Genomic DNA, 22,248 nt, shown 5'->3' on the forward strand with positions numbered 1-22,248 from the left:
GTTTTGTTTATCAGGAGACACGTCACCGCCATGCAAGCATGGAGGGGTATGGTGATTATGTGTGTGTAGAGCATTTTGTAGTAATTACCTAATTAGTTTTCTTGATTTCTGATTGAATGAGAACATAAGTAGTGAAGCATGTTGACTTTTAAATGTTTTATCGTTTTTTTATATCTTATGTACTTTTACTTATTAATGAATAGATGAAGCGATATATTAATAATATTTTATTTAAAATCCGTTAACAGAATAAAATATATTTTCTTTAGAAAATGAAAAATAATGTACATATCAGCGAGACCTTTGATGTGAAATCCAAGATTTGGTTAAAATTACTTCTTTCTTCGTTGTTCATTTTATAGCAACTCGACTTTCACTTGCGAGCTTCTTTGATGGGTCCTTGTGGCGTCTCTTTTTGATTCTCAGAGTTGATGGTCCACCTAGATTTGTGGTTGGGTTTCCAGAATGATATCGGGTGTAGGGTACGTTGAGGATATAGGAAGTTGTTGTCCTAAGGAAATCTCGGATACAATATGTCCGTTAAAAAAGATGCGTAGCAATCGGAACTTGGATACACGAGTTTTGTTGTGGGCTAGGGTTTACGGGTAGTCGGTGTTTTGGGTCGACTAAGGGTTGTTTGGATCAAAAGAGCGGTTCTGTGAGTTCATCCCTTTTTATAAAAGTTGAAGAATTTTTATAAACATTTGAGAGAATTAGAGTAATGTGAAGATGAGTGTAATAGAGTGGTAATTTTATAATGTAAATAGAGTAAATAATTTAAACTGAAAAAAAAAACTATTTTTTAAAAAAGAGCCGTTGCCAACGCCATTTTTACTAAATTAAAAAAATTCATACTTTTCCAAAAGAAAAGGAGGGGCAACGCCCATGGGAATCCCACTTGGCAAGGGGTAACACCATGAAGGCGTGGATGACGGGGTGGCGTGGAGGGGCTTTTCTTCACGAATATGATTAAAATTCTTAGTATTTTAACATTAACCGGGCGGTCACCGACGTTCGTTTCGCATTTTGTTCGTTATGCGGTAAGCGTTTATCTTATTATTGCAAACATAATTTTTAACAAAGTTTGGGTTTACCAACACATCAAATACCATATATTAACTCCAAATTCAATAAAATATTGTCTTTATTTATTCATAACACGTGTCACACTAGTACAATACAGACTCAAAATAGTCGGGTTTCACACATTTCCCATTCCAGCTGATGATCCCTACTGACTTAGAAGTGTCATGTTTCCGAAAACATAATTGTTGGGTGGTTGGTGGTAGGGAGGCCGTTGTTGTAAATAAAGACGATTGGTTTATACAAAGACGATTGATTTATAAAAAACAAAGTCGACTGGTTTATTCAAAACAAGGACGATTGGTTTAGACAACATCACATACGGTTTTCAATTAAAGATATATAAACCATACAAAGTTTTCTTTTAAGACAACATCACATACGGTTTTCAATTAAAGATATATAAACCATACAAAGTTTTCTTTTAAATCGATTACTTATACAATTTTACAAAAGAAACATTTTTATCAAGATTCATGGCTGCAAAAGTTTATCTATAATGTACCAACTCTTGTAGTTGCTTAAAAATTTTACAAATACAAATTTGTAGCCATGAATTTGACCACAAAATATATGTTACTTACCAACTTTATTGTTGACATTATTTTCACATATGTTTTAGGTGCAATTATGTGCAGTGATTATTCAAGTATGCTACACGTTGGAATGGACTCCGGCCTTAGTTTGCTTTAAACTAAAAAAAATTATTTGTATTTTTTTGTGTTTGAAAACACAATATAATATAATGCAATTTTAGTACCATGTGTTATGAGCAATTTGTAACGCGACTCCATGATATTTCCGCCGCGGGTTGTTTTATACGCGGTCGGGGTGTTGGTATTAGAGCACAGGTTATAGAGAATTAGGTTATTAGAATGCTTTTGACCTAGACTATAACCTTCCTAGGGACCCAAAACATGAGTTATCTCATGATCTCAATTATTCGCCTCCCATATCCTAATCTTCATCCCCATCCTAGCTTTAGATGGTTTACCTCAAATCCTTAGGATTTTTGCTTCAAATGTTTTCTCAAAAAAAAATCTCATCGAAATCTTGGGTTCTAATACTATGAACACATGCAATCCGGAATGGTGGATGCATGTACTGCGAGTTTTCTGTCTAAGGCTAGAGTGTTCGTACAAATCCACATAATCGGACCAGTCACTCTTATCTGGGAACTCTTGGGGTGAGTGTACACTTATAGGCTAAAGCATGTCTTCCCAAAACATTATGGAAACCCATCTACCTTGATTAGTCGAACGTTTTCAAAACATTACGACCCTTGTGTCATTGTTCCACCATATTACCTTCGGTGATATGTTTTTATTCAAAATCTCTGGAAGGAATTACACGTTACCTCAAAACTCTATGTGTCTCTATTGTGTTATCAAGTACGCTCGTAAGTTTACTCCTCTCTCATATTTACAATTTTTTATCGTTTGGACGAAAAATTTAAAAATTTACAATTTACATATTTTCTCTATCCAAATGATTCAATTAAAAATATTTATCTCAAAAATAATTTTTTTAAAAGAAGATTGACAAATCACACAAACCATTAACTTGGTTTATATTTTCTCATCCAAATTTTTATAAAAACTCATCTATCAAGCATCCCTTCTTTCAAAACAAATTTGCAACCATGTTTTCCTAAATCCAAAAACAAAATTTTTGACCCATACAAATTAGATGTTCACTTCAATACCTCATCCCTTTTGGTTTATGTTCTACCAATACCTCGTGGATCTCACTTGATTTACCATGTATCTATCCTCTTTCCTTAAGATCCTCCTCGACGCAATAATGCTCGAAATTCTGAATGGGCTACTATAATCATCCAACAACTAGCTACGATATTCTCAACTCTTGTGACTCGGTTTAATCAAGCAAATGCAGGCAACGATAACAACAACAATGTACCCACAACTTGTAATTTCCAAAAAAAAAAAAAAAAAAAAAATCAGTTCTGCTAACCCCATCAAATACTTTGGGTCCGAGGAAACCTTATGGTGGAAGAGCACCTCTGTGTAATCGTTGTGACCATCATCACAATGTCGATACACCTTGTTATCAATGTACTATCTATGCACAACTGGATCATTTAACTAACGTTTGTCGTTTTTCTCTACACTATTAAACTCAGCTTTTCCAAAAACCTGCTTGACTTGTCACACCTCCTCCACATGCGTTAAGTGTTCGTCCCTTTTATCCATATGGAACCTACTTTAGTTGTGATCCTAACCACTTCAAATGCAATTACCCTAGGCTTGCGAATGACAACTTAACCCGTGGATGCACGCTTAACGTTAATAAGGCTCATGCTGACGACAATGCACTTATAAACATTTGAACCTTAACCCTCATTTGATAAGATAACCAGTGGCTAAAAGACTAAGGATGGATGTGAAGACTCGTGAAGGTACGACCCGTTCCCGACCTGATGGATACGAATCGTATCTGCAGCCAATTTAGAAGAGTACATAATCCAAGTTGGGATTTTGGCCAGAGTGGGTCCAGTCAGAAGTTACGAGTCGTAATCTGGCCCAAGCGTACGGCTCGTACGACATTCGAATCTTAGGTTTTGTCCGTGGTATAAAAGAAATATGATGGAAACCCTAAACACCAAGTGGAGTTCGAAGAAAGGTGAAAAAAGGGCTATAGAATGGGAGTGAAGACGATTTTGAAGAGAAAATAGGGCAACACTTGAAGATCTAAATCACGGGGGAGCAATAACTGATTCCACGAGTTAATCTTTACAGTTTTCTAGTCTTTAAACTTCTGTTCATAATGATGAATTTGACTTTTGTTTTGAATTGGTTTGTCATGTTTGGCTAAACTCTTGTATAACTTTCCGGATGAGATGATATGTGGATTTTGTTTATGAGTGATGATGGATTTCTTATTTGTATGATTTTAGTAGCATAGTATGATCAGTTCTTATGATGCAAAACTGTATATACTGATATTGGTTATGATGTTAAATGTGTAGCGATATTGATCTTTCTGTGAAGTTATGCATGTTAGATTATGTATTTCTTATCTCTATGGTATATTGATGTCCATTAGCCTAGGGCTTGATACTTTAACCGATAGTAAATAACCAATCATCATAATTGGTTAAACATATGTTCTGATTACGGGAAGGATCTAGTTCTAGAAACCGATTAAGATTTTCTACATTGTCTTATCTTGGTAGTTCTTAAACCGCTATAATTCGTGGTTCACCTCGGCTCTAGGCTAGAAACCTTAAGTCATAAGAATTCATATTGTTACCAGCTTTATTGAAGTAGGTCAAAAGGTGCATCTAAAGCCTTAACCCTAGTTTGATAAGATTAACCTTACCCTGAATCAGTCTATTTTAGCACTTCATACGCCATAGTCAAGTTAAGTCTTGGGTTGGTTCAATAAGTCCATCTATCATCAATCTAAACAGTCTTCGTTGATTCGAGTCTAGGATAGTTATATTCTCTTAACTCCTGGTAACATTTCTAGTAATTCGAGTTTAGTAGTTCTTAAGTTTTGATTCTGGAGCCAGGCGATTCTCAATCTTCATGGAAACCTTTGATTTTACTTCGTGATCCTTTGTATAACAGTCTGTGATTAGGGTTTTGATTTATCAAAATTTCTATAACGAACTTGTTAGCAATAGTGAACGATTTGAAATTAGGGTTTTGTTTTTTCTTTCTCTCAATCGCCGCCCTGTTCTTATTGATTTCGATCTTACTGTATAGAGTTGTTGGTTTATCGGTCATCCACACCTTGATTCACTGATTATTCTATATGGTTAGAAAGAATCACGGGGTAGGGTTAGCTAGTTTAGGGTTTCATTTTTCTGTTTTCGGTTTGTCTTTGGTTCTTCGATCTTTTTCTTGTTGCTTGGTGGGCTGCTTCATTAGTTTATAGAGAGTTGTTTCATTGCAATGGATAATCGTATCAAAACTGGTGGTAGTGCCGGCAATCTGGTTTCTAACGATCAGGGCTTGGTCAAGGAAGATGGAGGATCAATCTCATCAAAGGGGATTGGTTTGAGGGTTACGGGCAAGGAAGGCAATCCGCTATTGCCAAGGAGGGGAATGTATTCGACGTCAGGCACTTCTATTCTGGATGGATTAACAAAGGTTTCGGTTCCTGTGGGTGACCAGACCAGGAAATTTCCTACGTTCACTGATTTTAGAACCCCCGCCCATGCAAACCCTACTTCTGGTTGTGAGGATATTTCTAAGGTTAATGTTCCTGTCTCTTTGGAGAAGCCGGGTGACCAGAACGTTGGAGTGGAGAATTGTCAACTTGGTCGTGAAGATGTCGGGACTGAAGGTGATATATTTGGATTAGATTTGAAGGAATTTCGTCCTCTGCAAGGCTGCTCTTCAAATTCTATGTCTTATGCTGACTCGGTTACGGCTCCCATTACTAAAAAGGTTAACTTTCGAGCACTTGCAAGTCCTGTTATGCATGAGGGATGTGATGTTGTTCTCCCGCGTGATTCTGTTCGAGCGGTGCAAGATAAACTAGCTAATACTTTGTATGGGTACTTCTTAGGAGATCATGTGGCTTTTCCGGTTGTCGATTATTTTGTACGTAATAATTGGAAGAAATTTGGTTTACAAAAATCGATGATGAACGCGAATGGTTTTTTCTTTTTCAAATTTTCTGATGAAGCTGGTATGTTGGGAGTTCTAAAAGATGGTCCTTGGATTATTCGTTCTCAGCCGCTATTTCTTAGTGTATGGAATCGTACGGTCAAACTGGAAAAAAAAGGAGGTCAAGAAGGTTCAAGTTTGGGTTAAAATTCACGACATTCCTATTGCTGCTTACACAGAGGATGGGTTGAGTATGATTGCTACAACAATTGGTGAACCAAAGCTTCTAGATTCTTATACCACGTCGATGTGTATGGATATGTGGGGACGCAGTAGTTATGCTAGAGCTTTAATAGAGGTCTCGGCTGATAAGGAGTTGAGAGAAGAAATAACTTTGGCCATTCCTGAACCTGATGGAGAGGGTTTTGTCAAGGTAACTATGCATGTCGAATATGAATGGTACCCGCATAGGTGTTCTAAATGCTGTGTATTTGGACACTCGGATGATTTGTGTCCTAAACAACCAAAAAAGTCTTTTTATGTAAAGGGTGTAGATCAAAAAAATAAGCACTCAGTGCAAGTTAATCGCTTGGATAAGAAGTATCCTGAGATAGATGCGGATGGTTATCAATGAGTGAAGAGTAAAAAAGTTGCTAGGAAGCCGGGTTTCCAAGTCAATAAACAAAAGCAAAAGTTTGAGTATAGGCCGGTGGTTTCTAAACCGAAAGGGAGATGAATAGAGGTTCAACTTTGAATTCGATTGTAACTAGTAATTCTTTTGACGTGTTGGATGGTGCTGAAATGGGTGCTATGGACGATAAAAAAGAACCAGAGGATGATCAACATGAATCGGATAATGAGGAGGTTATGGAGGTTTCTAATGAGATGGATGATTTTATTCTTAAAGACTTGAAGAAACCGAATGACAAAAAAGGGGCAAGCACTCCTTCTACAAAGGTTTCTAATGGTTAGTCTCGCCTCTTGGAACATAAGGGGGTTGAACCGCCCTCTGAAACAAAAGGAGGTTCGGCAGATTGTGAAAGATTCTAATTTAAGTTTGTGTGCTATTTTAGAATCCCATGTTGATGTTGATAAACTGGGTGGGGTTTGTAAATCAGTTTTTAGATTGTGGGATTGGACGTCCAATGGAACCTGTTGTGACAAAGGAACCAGAATCATTGTTGGTTGGAACCCAAAGATCTTTGATGTTATGGTCCTATCACAATCTTCACAGGTAATGCATCTTCAGCTTTTCTTCAAGTTGGATAGAAGGACGGTTTTTTTGCTCGATAGTTTATGCTGCCAATTATTATGTTACGCGTAGAGAGCTATGGCACCAATTATCCATGCACAAAGTCTTTGTGGGTAATAATCCTTGGTGTATTATGGGAGACTTTAACTCAGCTTTGAATCTTGAAGATAAATCTATGGGGTCTTCTTCTGTTTCCACGGGTATGAAAGACTTCCAGGCATGTGTTGATAACCTGGAGATGTTCGTATTAATAGATCGGGCTTTCACTTTACGTGGAGCCAGAAGCCGAAGGAGGGGGTTGGGCTGCTGAAAAAGATTGATCGAGTGCTAGGGAATACTCCGTTTGTAACGACATTCCCGAACTCAGTTGCTATTTTCCAACCTTATAGAATTTCGGATCATTGCCCTTGTATCTTGAAAATTCCTGAAGTTGGTAAGTTGAAGCCTAGGTCTTTTAAATTGGCTAATTTTTTAGTGTATAAACCGGAGTTCATGGAGATAGTGAAAAGGACGTGGGAATCAAGAGTGGATGGTGTTTATCAGTTCCAAGTTATTAAACGGCTTCGGATGCTGAAAAATCCTCTTCGGGCCCTGTTGTTTAAACAAGGAAATTTGCATAAGAAAGTGGAGTCGCTGCGTGAGAAGTTAGATTATATTCAGCAAAGAATTGATCAGGATCCGTCAAATCTGGATCTAAGGGTTGAAGAAGCTAATTTAAGCCAAGATTTTCAGGTTGTCTCTTTGGATGAGGAGCATTTTCTAAAACAAAAATCCAAAGTGGATTGGTTGAGAGCTGGAGATATGAATTCGGCTTATTTCCACTCTTCGTTGAAGGTTAGGAATCATTGTAGCCGGATTGATATTATTAAAGACTCTAAAGGGGTTGTCTATGAGAATGATAATGTCCCACAAGCTTTTGTTCACCATTATGAAAATTTTTTGGGTTGTGAAGGAGATATTTCGCTCAGTCCGGCTCCGGATTTATTCATTAAGGTTTTGAATCCAGACACGGCTGCTCATATGATCAGGAAAGTCACAGAGGAAGAGGTAAAATCGGCTATGTTTTCTATTGGCATTGATAAAGCTCCAGGCCCTGATGGGTTTACAGCTGCATTTTTTAAGAATGCTTGGCCTGTTATTGGGAAAGATGTCTCTAGTGCTATTATTGATTTTTTTGTTACTGGAAAATTACTGCGTGAGATTAACCATACGCTTATAGTTCTTGTTCCCAAGCTGCCCACTCTTTCGGTTGTGTCAGACTACCGGCCTATTGCATGTTGTAATGTTTTATACAAGTGCATTAGTAAGATTGTTGCGGAGAGAATTAAAGGTGCGTTGAATGAAATAGTCAGTATTAACCAGTCTGCATTTGTACCGGGCAGGAAAATATCTGATAATATCCTTTTGACCCAAAAATTGATGCACAATTATCATATAAATGTTGGGCCTCCTAGGTGTGCGTTCAAAGTGGATATACAAAAAGCTTATGACACTGTTGATTGGAGGTTTCTTAAAAGTATCTTGATTGGGTTTGGATTCAACATCAAAATGGTTGAGTGGATCATGGTTTGCGTGTCTTCTACTACTTATTCAGTTTGTGTTAATGGAAACGTTCATGGTTTTTTCAAGGGGAAGCGTGGTCTTAGACAAGGGGATCCAGTTTCGCCTTATTTATTTACCTTGGTTATGGAGGTGTTGACAGCCATTTTGCATGAGACGATTCAGATTGATTCTTCTTTTCGGTTTCATAATAAGTGTGAGCGACAACGAATTGTAAACCTTTGTTTTGCTGATGATCTTTTTCTTTTCGCTAGAGGAGAAGTGAATTCAGGGAAGTGCATCATGAGCTCCATATCAAAGTTCACAAAGATGTCAGGGTTAGTTCCTAGTAATCAAAAAAGCACGGTTTTCTTTTGTAATGTGCCTAACCAAGTTAAAAATGCCATATTAAATATTATGCCTTTTGTGGAGGGTATTTTGCCTGTGAGATATCTGGGGGTACCGCTTATTTCCTCGCGGCTCATTTATAAAGATTGCAGTGTTCTAGTGGAGAAATTAGATAAACGGATCATGCACTGGAGAAACAAACTTCTTTCTTTTGCTGGTAGGCTGCAACTTGTTCTTTCAGTTTTGTCTTCTATGCATATTTATTGGTCCTCTGTTTTTATTCTCCCGAGCCGTATCATTCATGAGTTGGAAGCTAGAATGCGGAATTTCCTTTGGTCCCAAGATGGTTCGTTTCATAAAGGTAAAGCCAAAGTTTCTTGGAATTCTGTGTGTATTCCGAAGTATGAAGGAGGGTTGGGTATTAGACAGATAAGGGACATGAATAAAGCTCTCATGTCTTCTCACATAGGGAGTATCATCTCTAGACGGAATTCGTTATGGGTGGATTGGGTGCATGCCTACAGACTAAAAGGTAAAAGTTTCTGGATGTGCAATGTGCCTTCAAGCTGTTGTTGGTCTTGGAGAAAACTCCTTCAAATGCGGCCGATAATGAGAGCTTTTATATGGACCGATATTGGCAATGGTGTGAAAACTTCAGCTTGGTATGACAATTGGTGTAACCTAGGGCCGCTGGGTGATTTTTTGACTCCTCGTACTATTACAAATGCGTGATTCAAGTTGGATGATAAAGTGGCCGATATCCAACCGAATGGGAGCTGGGCTTGGCCTGTCGCATGGAGAGACCTATATCCAGTTCTGAATCAGATTGATCATATTCATATTAATCCGAATAAACATGACAGGGTCTTATGGAAAGATGGGAATGATATAAGTGAGATTTCGGCTTCGGGTGTGTGGCATTCGATTCGATACAGGGAGCCGAAAGTGGATTGGAGTAGTATTGTTTGGTTTGCGCAATGTATTCCAAGGCATGCTTTCCTAGTGTGGTTGTTTATGAAACGTAAATTGACGACTCAAGATAAGATTTTGCAATAGGATCTGGCGCGTAGAAAGAATATGAACATGATGTGCTGTCTTCTATGTTATGCAGATAATGATTCTCATACTCACTTGTTTTTTGAATGTAAATACTCCTCTCAAGTATGGATTTCGATTAGACAAAAGGCTGGTATGGAGTCGGTAAATCCTAAATGGGCGGATATTGTTGATTGGCTGGTCCTTCGTGCTCGGTCAAAGTCTGTTGCTACGTATGTTGCTCGTCTTATGGTTGCAGCTAGTGCTTATTATATCTGGCAGGAGCGTAATGCTAGAATCTTCAAGAACCAATTGAGGCCACCAGAAGTGATAAGCAAAGCTATTCTTGACACGGTGCGTTACAAGCTAATGGGAGCGAAGCTGAAGAATACGGCTAGTGTGCAAAGGCTTCTTGGGAAGTGGAAGATCAACGACAATGATATTAACGACGATGGTGCTGATTTGTTTCGTTTTATTGAAGTTGTTTGTGTCTAGATGGGTGTCTAGTTTTGGTTGTTAGTTTTGGTTTTGATTGTTAGTTTGGTTTTTACTTTCATAGGGCATGTCTCATGATTGAACTAGTGTAGGCTTTCTACACTACTTGTTTTGTTTGGTTGTGAATATATAGAATCACCGGGGTAACCCTTTACCCAAAAAAAAAAAAAATTTGATTCTGGTTATTCATTAGATTGCATATTAAGTATTAGGTTCATTACTAGTATATCTTGTGTCCCTAATTAATACTTTGGTACTTAACTTAGCTATATTGTATTCCGATTGGTACGCTTGCCTAGACCGTGTATAAATGGTATTTGTCTTTTTGCCTTAAAACTAGTCTGTGTTTACGTTCTAAGCACGTCAGGTGGCATGGGAGCCCCCTCCACGCCTGCAACACCGCTCACATGGAGGGGCATGGATATGGCATGGGTAATGGCTTGGGTGAATTCATCCGGCTTTGGGAAATTGTTCATGGTGACTTGACATGTAGTTGTTGTTGTTGTTTGATAGGTTTGGTGATTGGTTTGATTAGTTTTTTTAACAAAAAAAAAAAATAGGTGTGTCCCAAAAAATGCCCAAAACCACCTTGTGCTTTTTGGGGCTTGAAGGGCAAAGCCGCTTCTACTGACGTGGCATCCACGTATCGCTCCACGCCCCCTTTAAGCCCCTTCAACTCCGAGTAGTCTAATATATATATATATAAAAAACTCTTTTTCATATAAGTAATAATAAATACAATTTTGTGATAAAAATACACATAATAATAACATATACTTTAGGCACCTTATTAGAGCTTAATCAAACCAGCAATAACATAAATAACAACACAAGTACCAGCAATTGAAACAAGAATCACAGAAAGCTCATAGATCCATGGCTGAGATGTATAAGGTTAACCCTTGGCGGCAATATCTTTACTAGAACGGTTGTATTTCATGTGGCTCTTCACAAGTTGCCCTGCCGCGATCGCAGACATGAGAGACAACTCACCCGCTAGAACAGCCGCGGCCACAACCTTAGCCAATTGCCGCGCATTCGATCCTGCGGATTCTTTGTTTGCACCCTTCACTCCCAACAAGTTCAAGCAAGCAGACTGTGAAGCTAGCTGAGTTCCACCACCCACTGTCCCAACCTCTATGGATGGCATGGTCACAGACACATGAAGGTCTTTGCCGTCATTCACAGCTTCCATCATGGTGATACAGTGCGAGCTTTCAATGTTCTGTGCTGGGTCTTGACCGGTGGCGATATATACAGCGGACACAATGTTACTTGCATGGGCGTTGAACCCACCAAGAGCACCCGCCATGGCTGATCCAGTGAGGTTCTTGAGCATGTTTAATTCCACCAATGAAGCTACGCTTGTCTTCAATACCTTTTTTACAACTTCCTCCTTTATGATTGCCTCACATACTACTGATTTTCCTCTTCCTTCTATCCAGTTGACGGCTGCCGGTTTCTTGTCAGAACAATAGTTTCCCGAGATGCCAAGAACGTCCATATCCGGGAAGTCAAGTTGCAGATAGTCCAAAACATTTTGAACACCTTTGGAAACCATGTTCATCCCCATTGCATCACCTGTGCTGCAAGTGAACCTTATGTATAGATTTTTCCCAGCAATCGCACATTGGATTCTTTGAAGTCTCCCGAACCGGCTTGATCTGCAATCATGGCATTCATATAAAGTTACTGATCAAACTGTTATGCAAAGTGTATTTTAGAACTCTGTATAGAAAATGTTAGATGATAAAATTAAGTAGTTTTTTTTTTTTTTTTTTTTTTTTTTTTTTTTTTTTTTTTTAAATAAGAGGTAGTAGAAAGGAGAAGTGTTACTTGTTAAAAACGGAAGCAAGAGTGTCGAAGTTGAGCGGTTCCTCCAAGAACAACTTCAACTCAGCAGCTCTCTTTGCGGTTCCAAACCTAACCACGGGAGCTCGAGTCATCCCATCCTTGAGTAATACACTGGTGGCACCACCAGATACATAAATGGCCTTACAACCCCGATTAGTGCTAGCAACAAGACAACCTTCAGTGGTGGCCATGGGCACCGAGAACTCCTTTCCATCCAACAACATCGGGCCTGCAATACCCACGGGTATCTGAACATAACCAACCGGCATTTCACAACACTGTCCCAATATGGACTCGTAATCAAACCCCTCTAGAGGCAAACCGTCAAGCGACTTCCCAGTTATCCTCTCCAACGCCACTCGCCTAATGAAAGCAGCACGCTTACAGTCTCCAAGCTTTGATTCCAACGAGTAAGATGGGATTTTAGCAGCAACCACTGCTTGGATCAGCGCCTCATCGTCTTCAGTCACGGTTGCTGTTTCCTGTTGTAATTTCACCAAATCCTTGTGTTTTGTAGCCACTTCTGGTTCACAATCCAGAGCTGCGGTGTCCTCTTCTTCTTCTTCTTCTTCTTCTTCGTCATCATTTTGAACAAAACTCATCCCGAAGAAGCCGAGTAGGTAGATAACCGATGCCACAAACAAGATAATCGCAGCCATTTCCGACATGGTGACCACATGAAGGGGAGTGGAATCACGAATCTTTTCACGCCATCGGATAAGAAGAAAGTATGTAACCGAAAAGAAGACAGTAAAGAAAATACCATTCGAAATCGCCATGGAAGTTGGTAGAGGTTCAGAAGCTTTTGAGACATCCACCATCTTTTTGTTGTTAGGTTTAAACATCTGCTGCTTATGAGAAGTGGGATGCGAAGATTGTCGACGGACATCCATCCCTTTTGATACGGTGCTTTGCGGACAGGATGGAGCCGATGACAATGGCAAACTTGTGTAAATGTATCGGTTTTGTTACGTATGTAAGTAAGGACTGATTATTATTATTATTATTGATTTGCAAATGGTGGTGATACTATTTATTTATAGACAAGGAAGGATACACAGAACGCCTAGGTTGAAATGTGAAGAGGATAAGTCAGCAATGGGCAGTGCAGTGCATGTAATTAAAAATGAATAAAACAGCACCTCAAATAAGAAATTAATGAGCATTTATTTTGTCTTGTTTTATTTAAGTTAAAAACACGAATCATGGGCGTCTAAAGTTCTATTTGTTTAGATAAAATTAAAAAACCGAATCCTTCCTTATTGACATTGTTAAATAAGAAATCTAATTTGTAATTACCATACACTTAGCATGTATCTCATTTTTAATTCTGATAGGACTACAAGCTACGCAAAATACAGAATCACGAGTATATTAGGAGGAGGGATCAGCGACAAGCTCAAGAACCATGTAAATACATTATAAAATTATAAAGCAAGGATTAGGATCAAATACAATGAATCCTAATTGTAAGAATGGTACAAAGGCTCCTAAAAAAACCCACTACAAAAAAAAAAAAAAAAACATAAACATCCATCACCACCCAAAAACCTAAACCCACACCCCCTCCCCCATCACCCACCCAAAAAAAAAAAAATAATAATTTTTTTTTTTGCCGAGGGGGTGGGGGTTTAGGTTTTTGAGTGGGGGTGGGTGTTTAGTTTTTTTTTTTTTAGGTTTTTGAGGTGTGTGTGTGTGTGTGGGGGGGGGGGTTAGGTTTTTTGGGGGTTTTTTTTGGTGAGGTATATATATATATATATATATATATATATATATATATATATATATATATATATATATATTTTGCAGGGGGTGGGGGGGGGGTTTAGGTTTTTGGGTGGTGGTGGGGTGGGGTGGGGGGGGGGTGTGTGTTTAGGTTTTGGGTGGTGATGTAGTAGGTTTAATTTTAGGTTTTGGGTGGTGATGTAGTGGGTTTAATTTTAGGTTAATTTATAGAAAATAACTTGACCCTATAAAGCAAGCTTTCACTCACGAGCGCATCTCTTGGAAGTCCCTTGTAAAAGTGGAAATCATTGGTAAGATTGTCTGGGAATATCGTGTGGGTAAACAACTTATCAACGGGTTACCAACATAATTCACCAATGGATATTATCATCGAGAGATCACCGGCTACGGTTCACATAGCCGATATCGTCTACCACTAGTAAAAAAGGAAGCAGTGTATTACATTTAATAAAACGGTTAAGGAACCCTTATAAACGACTCTACAACACATAATAAGATTTTTTTAAAACGCTTCAAAGACCGTTTTAAAAATAGGATTAGCTGGCGAGATTATGTCAATAATAGCGGTTCACCAACTGTTCTGTTGTAACTGGAAACCTATGGTAAACACCACATTTCTTATTACGTAGACCAACCTAACTTTAATCAATGGCCCACTAAATTTCTTAAAAATTGTAACCTGACCCAATATCTAAAAATGCCAAAAATAGGCCATATTTGAACAAAGTTGGCTTCAATATCTTGTTCGCTCTTAAGAAGCGTATACCAAACCAGGGGCGGACCCAAGCCCACTTCAAGGTGGGCGGGCGCACCCCCGGAGAAAAAAAAATTTAGTGTTAAATTCCTTCGAAAACCCCGTCCGCACCCCTTGGAATTTTTCGTCCGCACCCCTTGAAATTTTTCGACCGCACCCTTGAAATTTTTCGTCCGCACCCCTTAGGTAAAAAGTGTTATCAATTTATATTTTAATTTTTTTAGTAAACTCTTATTTAAAAAAAAATAATAACTAAATTATATAACTTTTAATACCTAACTAACTAAACCCAAATACCCATACATTTACCCACTTATAATTCCTAACTAGCTAGCCTACTAAGTCTTAGCCCATTAACCAAACCCAACAATATTTCAAACTATAATAAAATAATTAAAGCCCAAAACCTTTAGAAATTCTCTCCCGCTCCCTCCCTCTCTTGCGTCCCTGCACTGCCAACGAACAACATCACCCAACGACAACAGTCCAGCAGCCGGCGACCACCGTAATCAGCCACCATACCACCGTCGTTTGACAGCAAATCTAACCGGAACCCGATAAGTTTCTTTGTTATTTTGATGATTTTGGTTGATATTATAGGAGAAAAAAAGGTAATAAAGTTGTTAAATAGGTTTGAAATTTTGTGTTTTTGACGTTGTTTATGGTTGTTTAGATGATTTTTAGGACGATTATGTTGTTTATATATTTTTAGGGTGATTACAACTAACGTTATGATTTCTAGGCTTGAATAGTTGAAAATTAAAATTGAAACATTATGTTATGGAGCAATGAACTTATGTTACATAGAGAAAGAATTGTTTAAAAAATTAGTTTTAAATGATGTTTTGGATAGATTTCAAAAAATGAAAACCCGTAGGGCGTCGACGTTTTAATTATGTTTGTAACAAAGTTTACATGTTTTTTATTATTATATAAATTTTGTTTTATGTTCGTTTGTTTTACATGACCCGACCCGACCCGACCCGATACGAACCGATTTTTTTACTCATATACCTAGGGGCCTAAAATTTTTAAAAATGTTCCGCACCCCTATGGAAAAATTCCTGGGTCCGCCACTGTACCAAACCCAAATGCCCCCTTTTAATTAACTAAATGAATTGGTCCAAAAACAAATTTTGTGCAAGCCCAATTTAGTAGTCACGGCCGAATGTGAATAACTGGTCCAACAAAAAAGTTTCTTAAACAATCAGTATGCCCAAGCGAGCACTACAAGAACCAGCCCATTAATCCACCATTGGCCCAAACCAAATTAATAATAACCAGCCCACTAAATGCTTAAAATGAAGCCCCACAACAATGCAGCCCAACCAACGTAGAAGCCCATTTAGATTAAAACTCTTTCTCAGGCCACAACAAAACTCTAAAACATAATTCAACTAGTTCTATACTATAATTATAACTTTGGGTATGTTTGGTAATGTGAACGCGTTGTAGGATCGTGTTTGACTCCCGAACGATTGTGAAACGACACGTACACGTGTGTGGACCGAACACAAGCAACGTATATAATCAAGATTCAATTAGGATCTAACAATGTTTTACACCTTTGAATCTCTCCTTTGCAACGTTTTTTTTGGTAAAGGGTTACCCCGGTGAATTTTATACCAACCAAACCAATCAAACAAGTGAGGAGCAAACACACACCTCAGTTCTCCCGAAAGACATGCCTAACGAGAGTAAACAAGCGCCAAAACAACGCAAAACACACACACCAATTAGCTATGACTACAAACACAAAACATTAAAAAATAAAACTAGCCACAATCATCATCAGCAACTATAAGACCCCGCGGCAACGCCCACTCTTGCAAGATCCTATCCATATGGACGGACTGCTTGAACTTCATCGATTGAAGCTTCAACCGAACAGTAGAAAGAATAACATTAACCAGCTGCTCCTGATTCCTTCGTTGCGGCGAAAATAATCTCCTATTTCGTTCATTCCATATGAAGTAAGCTGAAGCGCAAACCACAAGCTTAACAATAACATGCCTAGCCTTCTTCGAATTCGCTATCCCCATTAAGTAATCAAAAATAGCATTCCATCTGTTAGGGATCGCTCCCATATCCACTCTAACTTTGACACCGTCCCAAACTTTAGAAGCATAGCCACACTCAAAAAACAAATGCTCATGAGAGTCCGGACCTGATGTGCACAACGAGCAACACATAAGATTAAAGTTAGCATTACCCGAGGTGTTCCATCTACTCATAAAATCCTGAGTCTTCAACTTCTTATTGACAATAAGCCACATTATAAACGAGTGTCTAGGAATAGCTTGCGAGAACCAAACCATATTCGACCAAAGGACCTCATCCTGAGTAGTACGAATATCATCCCACATCGAGGAGGTACCAAAATCAATCACGGTCCCCATCCTATTCTTCTACACCAGCTTATCTTGCTTCGACACATCCAGTTCGATATCACGCAAGAGCCTTAAAACCGGAAAACGATTTGTCCACATAATAGGCCAATGCCGTCCCTCCTGGCCGAAAACATCACACACTTTGGACTCCATGCTGAATCCCGCATTCGCAATTAATCTAGGAGTAAGAAAAGAATAAAGAGGATATACATCATCCCATTTATCGAACCAGGCGAACGTATTCTTACCATCACCCACTTCGGTCCATACATTGTCACACCCCTTTCTAAGGCGAAAGCACGAGGTGTGATTTTGAAAGGTTCTCATTGCATACAAAAGGTAAACATACTACATGCTCATAAAATAACTCCAAATGCCATTAACAAAACATAAGTTAAGTGTTTACAATACAGATACAATATTGTCTGACAAGTTTACAACTTTATTTAAAGATGAACATAAAGGTTTTGATTCTTATATCCCACACCAGGTGGAATATAGTAACCAATCCCACAAAACGGGCATCGGAGTCTATTGGAGCAGTCTTGGGACAGAGAAAAGAAAAGCATTTCCACCCAATTTATTATGCTAGTAAAATACTTAATGATTCACAAGAGAATTACACAACTACTGAAAAAGAATTACTAGCCGTGGTATTTGCTTTTGATAAATTTCGTTCTTACCTTGTTCTTTCTAAAACTATAGTCTATACAGATCATGCAGCTATCCGATACCTTTTCAAGAAACAAGACGCCAAACCACGTTTGATCAGGTGGATTCTACTCCTCCAAGAATTTGATATTGAAATCAAAGACAAAAGAGGAGCAGAAAACACTGCGGCAGGTCATCTTTCACACCTAGAAGACCCAGCTTTGGAAGCAACCAGGGACGAGCAAATCAATGAAAAATTTCCAACAGAATCCCTGGAAATGGTGGAAAGTAGACAAGAACCATGGTATGCCGACTACGCTAACTACTTAGCTAGCGGTATAGTCACCAAAGGATGGCCACATCACCAAAGAAAGAAGTTCTTTGCCGATGTGAAGCATTACTTTTGGGAAGACCCCTATCTTTTCAAAATGTGTGCTGACCAACTCATCCGAAGGTGCGTACATGGCAGCGAAGCACGAAGAATTCTCCGCCATTGTCATGAAGGTCCATATGGGGGACATCATGGTGCCGCTAGTACCGCACGAAAGGTATTTGATTCAGGATTTTATTGGCCGACCATTTACAAAGATGCGCAAAATCTTGTAAAGACATGTGATGCTTGCCAAAGATCAGGTAATATTTCTTCCAAAAACGAAATGCCTCAAAATGGTATTCTCGTTTGTGAAATTTTTGATGTATGGGGACTCGATTTCATGGGACCCTTCCCACCGTCAAAAGGAAACAAATATATACTTGTGGCAGTTGATTACTTGTCTAAATGGGTCGAGGCCGAAGCACTTCCAACAAACGATGGAAGAGTAGTGGTAAGATTTCTGAAGAAATTATTCTCTCATTTCGGAACACCCAAAGCAGTAATAAGTGATAGAGGTACCCATTTTTGCAATCACCAACTCGAAAAAATCTTAACAAGATATGGGGTCTATCACCGGGTCTCAACAGCATATCACCCTCAAACAAACGGACAAGCCGAAGTGACTAACAGAGGTTTAAAGTGAATACTTGAAAAAACCGTAGGATTAAATAAAGAGGAATGGGCTGATACACTAGATGGTGCTTTATGGGCCTTTCGGACTGCTTATAAAACAACTATAGGCACAACCCCGTATAAGCTCCTCTATGGAAAAAGTTGTCATTTGCCAGTAGAAATAGCTCACAAAGCCTACTGGGCAATAAAAAGTGCAAACCTAGATTTAGAAATTGCAGGTAAAAATCGATTTTGTCAAATAAATGAATTAGACGAACTAAGGAATTATGCATACTCTAACTCAGAAATTTAAAAGGAAAGAATGAAAAATTTACACGACAAATACATTAAGCCTAATGAATTTCGAGTAGGAGACCAAGTTCTATTGTTTAATTCACGACTTCGATTATTTCCGGGTAAACGAAAATCTAGGTGGTCAGGACCTTTTTCCATCACCCATATTTTTCCTCACGGTGCAGTAGAAATTAAATCTCGAAATGGAATTCCAATCAAAGTCAATGGCCAACGACTAAAGCTCTATCGAGGATCCATTGAGGATGAGGAAGAAGAGATCTCGTTTCAAACGGTCGACGAATAAAAAAAGGCACCCACATCATACCTGGTATGTTACGAACAAGTGAGTATACATCGAAACCGATAAGTCTTCTAACCATGTTTTTGGGAAAAACGGGCACTCACACGAGCACAAAAAAAAAATTCAAAACTTCGCTCGGCACGGGGTCGTGTCCACTGGACACGGGGCCGTGTCTGCGCGACTGTCGGGATAAAACCCTCTTTTCACAACAGTTACATCATTCCACACGCCCCGTTTCCCCGAAAAAGCTCTGGTCCGAAGCGATTTTCTGCAGATTTTCAACGTTACTTCTAGATCTAACAATATCAAGGTATGATTCTATCATCATTAGTAGTTAGATTAGTTACTTGCATGTAGTTAAAACATCAAAAATTTGGGGAAAATCTAGGGTTCTTGAAGTTCATCCGGATCGAACCTCAAATTTTTTAAATAATTTGTTAGCATTAGTTTAGATTAGTATAATGGGAAGTAAATACACTTGTATTGTTGATAGATTTGCCCAATTTCTCACAACAACCTCAAACCCTTGTTTTTGAACCGAAAAAGATAAAATTGAAGGGGTAGACGGTTTGTTTTGAGAAAAACGGCACTTGGGGTTTCATTTTCGAGGGAAACCGCTACTACTTGACCAAAAATTTTCAGATTTTCGGGACCGGGTCGAAAAATGAAGTTTTTGAGTAATAGACGCCTGGACACGGGGCCGTGTCCAGCTCACTGTTTGCAGCTTCTTCCGAAAATCTCATTGTTTCGTGCTAACTTTTGGTGTATTCTTTCAGATGTCGAAGTTCACAAGATTCAACGCAAGTGAGCTCGATGCTAGGGCTAGATATGAGATACTTCAAACAAGACCCGAGGAATACCCAAGGCAAGCGTGCACGGACCTATTAACCATGGTGAACCAGTTTGACCGGTTCAACAACCTTGTTACAGGACCACTAAGGGTTGCCTTGACCACTCGACTTCGATCGGTACATCAATGCACTATGGAGTTCTACAGCACTTTCACCTTCACTTCAAGGTGTGACCCGTTTGACAATGAGGGGGTTGCATTTCGATGTAGTGGGACAAGATACTCGATCTCTATGGCGCAATTCGGGGCAATAGTGGGACTGTATACGAAGGAAGATTCGGGAAATGAGGAAAACACCGGGGGATTGCGAGATCTGGATGAAAAAGAACGCCAAGCTGCATGGGCCCAGATTGGTGAAGGATACTACAACTCAAGCAGCACAAAGAGTACTAAGCTGAGGGACCCGCTTTATCGCTATATTCATAGGCTCCTCACTTACACACTTAGTCAAAGACACGACAGTGGCGGTGTTGTTGGGTTAAGAGATTTGGTAGTCCTTCACTGCATCCACAACCGAAGACCCCTCGATGTTCCGTATCTCCTGCTTCGAAACATGCATCTGAACCGGCTTGCTCGTGCACCAACCCCTATCTTCTATGGGGGATGGGTGTACCGCCTCTTCAAGCACTTCACGCGCATTCCTAGGCCCTTTGAAAGGAGCCCATGGTCGGGACGAGTCGATATACACATTTGCCGCGCCATGAACCTAATCTATGAGGCGGAAGACGGATTAGTGAGCTTTCAAAGGATGCAAGGCCATGCACGGAACCCACAGGAGGCCCTAGTCCTTCATGCTCCACCTCCCCACTACCAATATCAACCCCATGGTGATCCGGGCCAATCCTCCTCCCAAGGAGGTGGTTTTCCTAACCTTCAAAGTTTACATGATCTTTTGCAGGAAAACCTCATGTGCACCAGGAACACATACAACCTTGCCAACAACACATACCACCGGGTCGGAGCTATTGAACGAAACATCACCGATATCCAAGACGACATCGGGAGCATCCGAGAATATATGGCAGGTCATGGGGAAGGAGGTGATGACAGTGATGAGGACATGGATTAGGAGGGTGGAGAAGGAGCAGGAACGGGTTGATGGTGAGCCCACAGGTTAAAGTCCCCTTTTATCTATCAAAACAATTGACGGCCTGCGTGCCGAGTGTTAGACAATTTACTTTCCTTAACTTCTTTTTATTTTCTGCTTTATTTTTCTTTTCACTTTATGGTTTGGATTATTAACTTGATAATTTAGGATGTTCGGTATTGCTTGGTGTGGTATTTACTGATAAAACAGGTACAAATGAGGCTTATAGTGCTAAACATTAGCACTAATAAAGCCAGGACAGGAAAACCGGAGAAAGAAACCTGTTTTTCGGCCCTGCAGACTGTCCACACGGGGCCGTGTCCAGCCAACACGCCCCCGTGCCCACCTCCCAGACCTGCTGTTTGTTTATTTTTCTGCAGATTTTTGCCAGACATGGGGTCGTGCCCAGCCAACACGCCCCCGTGTCCACCTTCTGTAAGTTTTCGTTACTGGCACCTGAACACGGGGCCGTGTTCGATCAACACGGGGTCGTGTCCAGACTACCAGTAATATAAAATTTTGCTTTTAACACCATTTTACACATTCAATCAACCTAAAAACTCATTTTTGGGACACATTGAGGACAATGTGTAATTTAAGTGTGGGGGGATGCTAAAACCTTGAATTTTGCAAGTCCTAATAACAAGCCTTACACAAAACTCTATTGGAACCGCTAATCACCCCAAAATTTTTTCAAAAGATTTTCAATTTTTTTTACTTGTCTAAGTTTAAGTTGGGAATTCTAATTCTAACAAGGTTATATTTTTACAAATTTACAACCGATAACGTCGTGATAAAAAGAACCAACATAAGAAAATTATGAAACGGCATGACAAGCTTAGTTAAAATTTGATTATATATACTTGATCACGTAAAAACCCATTCCCACAAAAGTGAGTTTTGAGCCTTTATAGAGCATACAAATATATATTGTCACACCCCGACCACGTAGAACATACAAAACGTGGCGGAAATGTCGGGGAGTGTTGTAACAGAATCAATTG

The 22,248-nt window shown here is 39.3% G+C and overlaps 1 protein-coding gene across 1 annotated transcript; it reads right to left on the minus strand.

The window, feature by feature from the left end:
• Nucleotides 1–11,031: 11,031 nt before the first annotated feature.
• On the minus strand, nucleotides 11,032–13,197 carry LOC110926479 (3-hydroxy-3-methylglutaryl coenzyme A reductase 2-B). The gene is made up of 2 exons (XM_022170245.2): nucleotides 12,169–13,197; nucleotides 11,032–11,996 (listed from the first exon to the last, which is right to left on the minus strand). The coding sequence occupies exons 1-2, from the start codon at nucleotides 13,077–13,079 to the stop codon at nucleotides 11,228–11,230; spliced, it is 1,680 nt and encodes a 559-aa protein (XP_022025937.1). The 5' UTR covers nucleotides 13,080–13,197; the 3' UTR covers nucleotides 11,032–11,227.
• Between the last annotated feature and the right edge of the window lie 9,051 nt (nucleotides 13,198–22,248).

Source organism: Helianthus annuus, chromosome 17, assembly GCF_002127325.2.
Source record: "Helianthus annuus cultivar XRQ/B chromosome 17, HanXRQr2.0-SUNRISE, whole genome shotgun sequence".
Classification (NCBI taxonomy): Eukaryota; Viridiplantae; Streptophyta; class Magnoliopsida; order Asterales; family Asteraceae; genus Helianthus; species Helianthus annuus.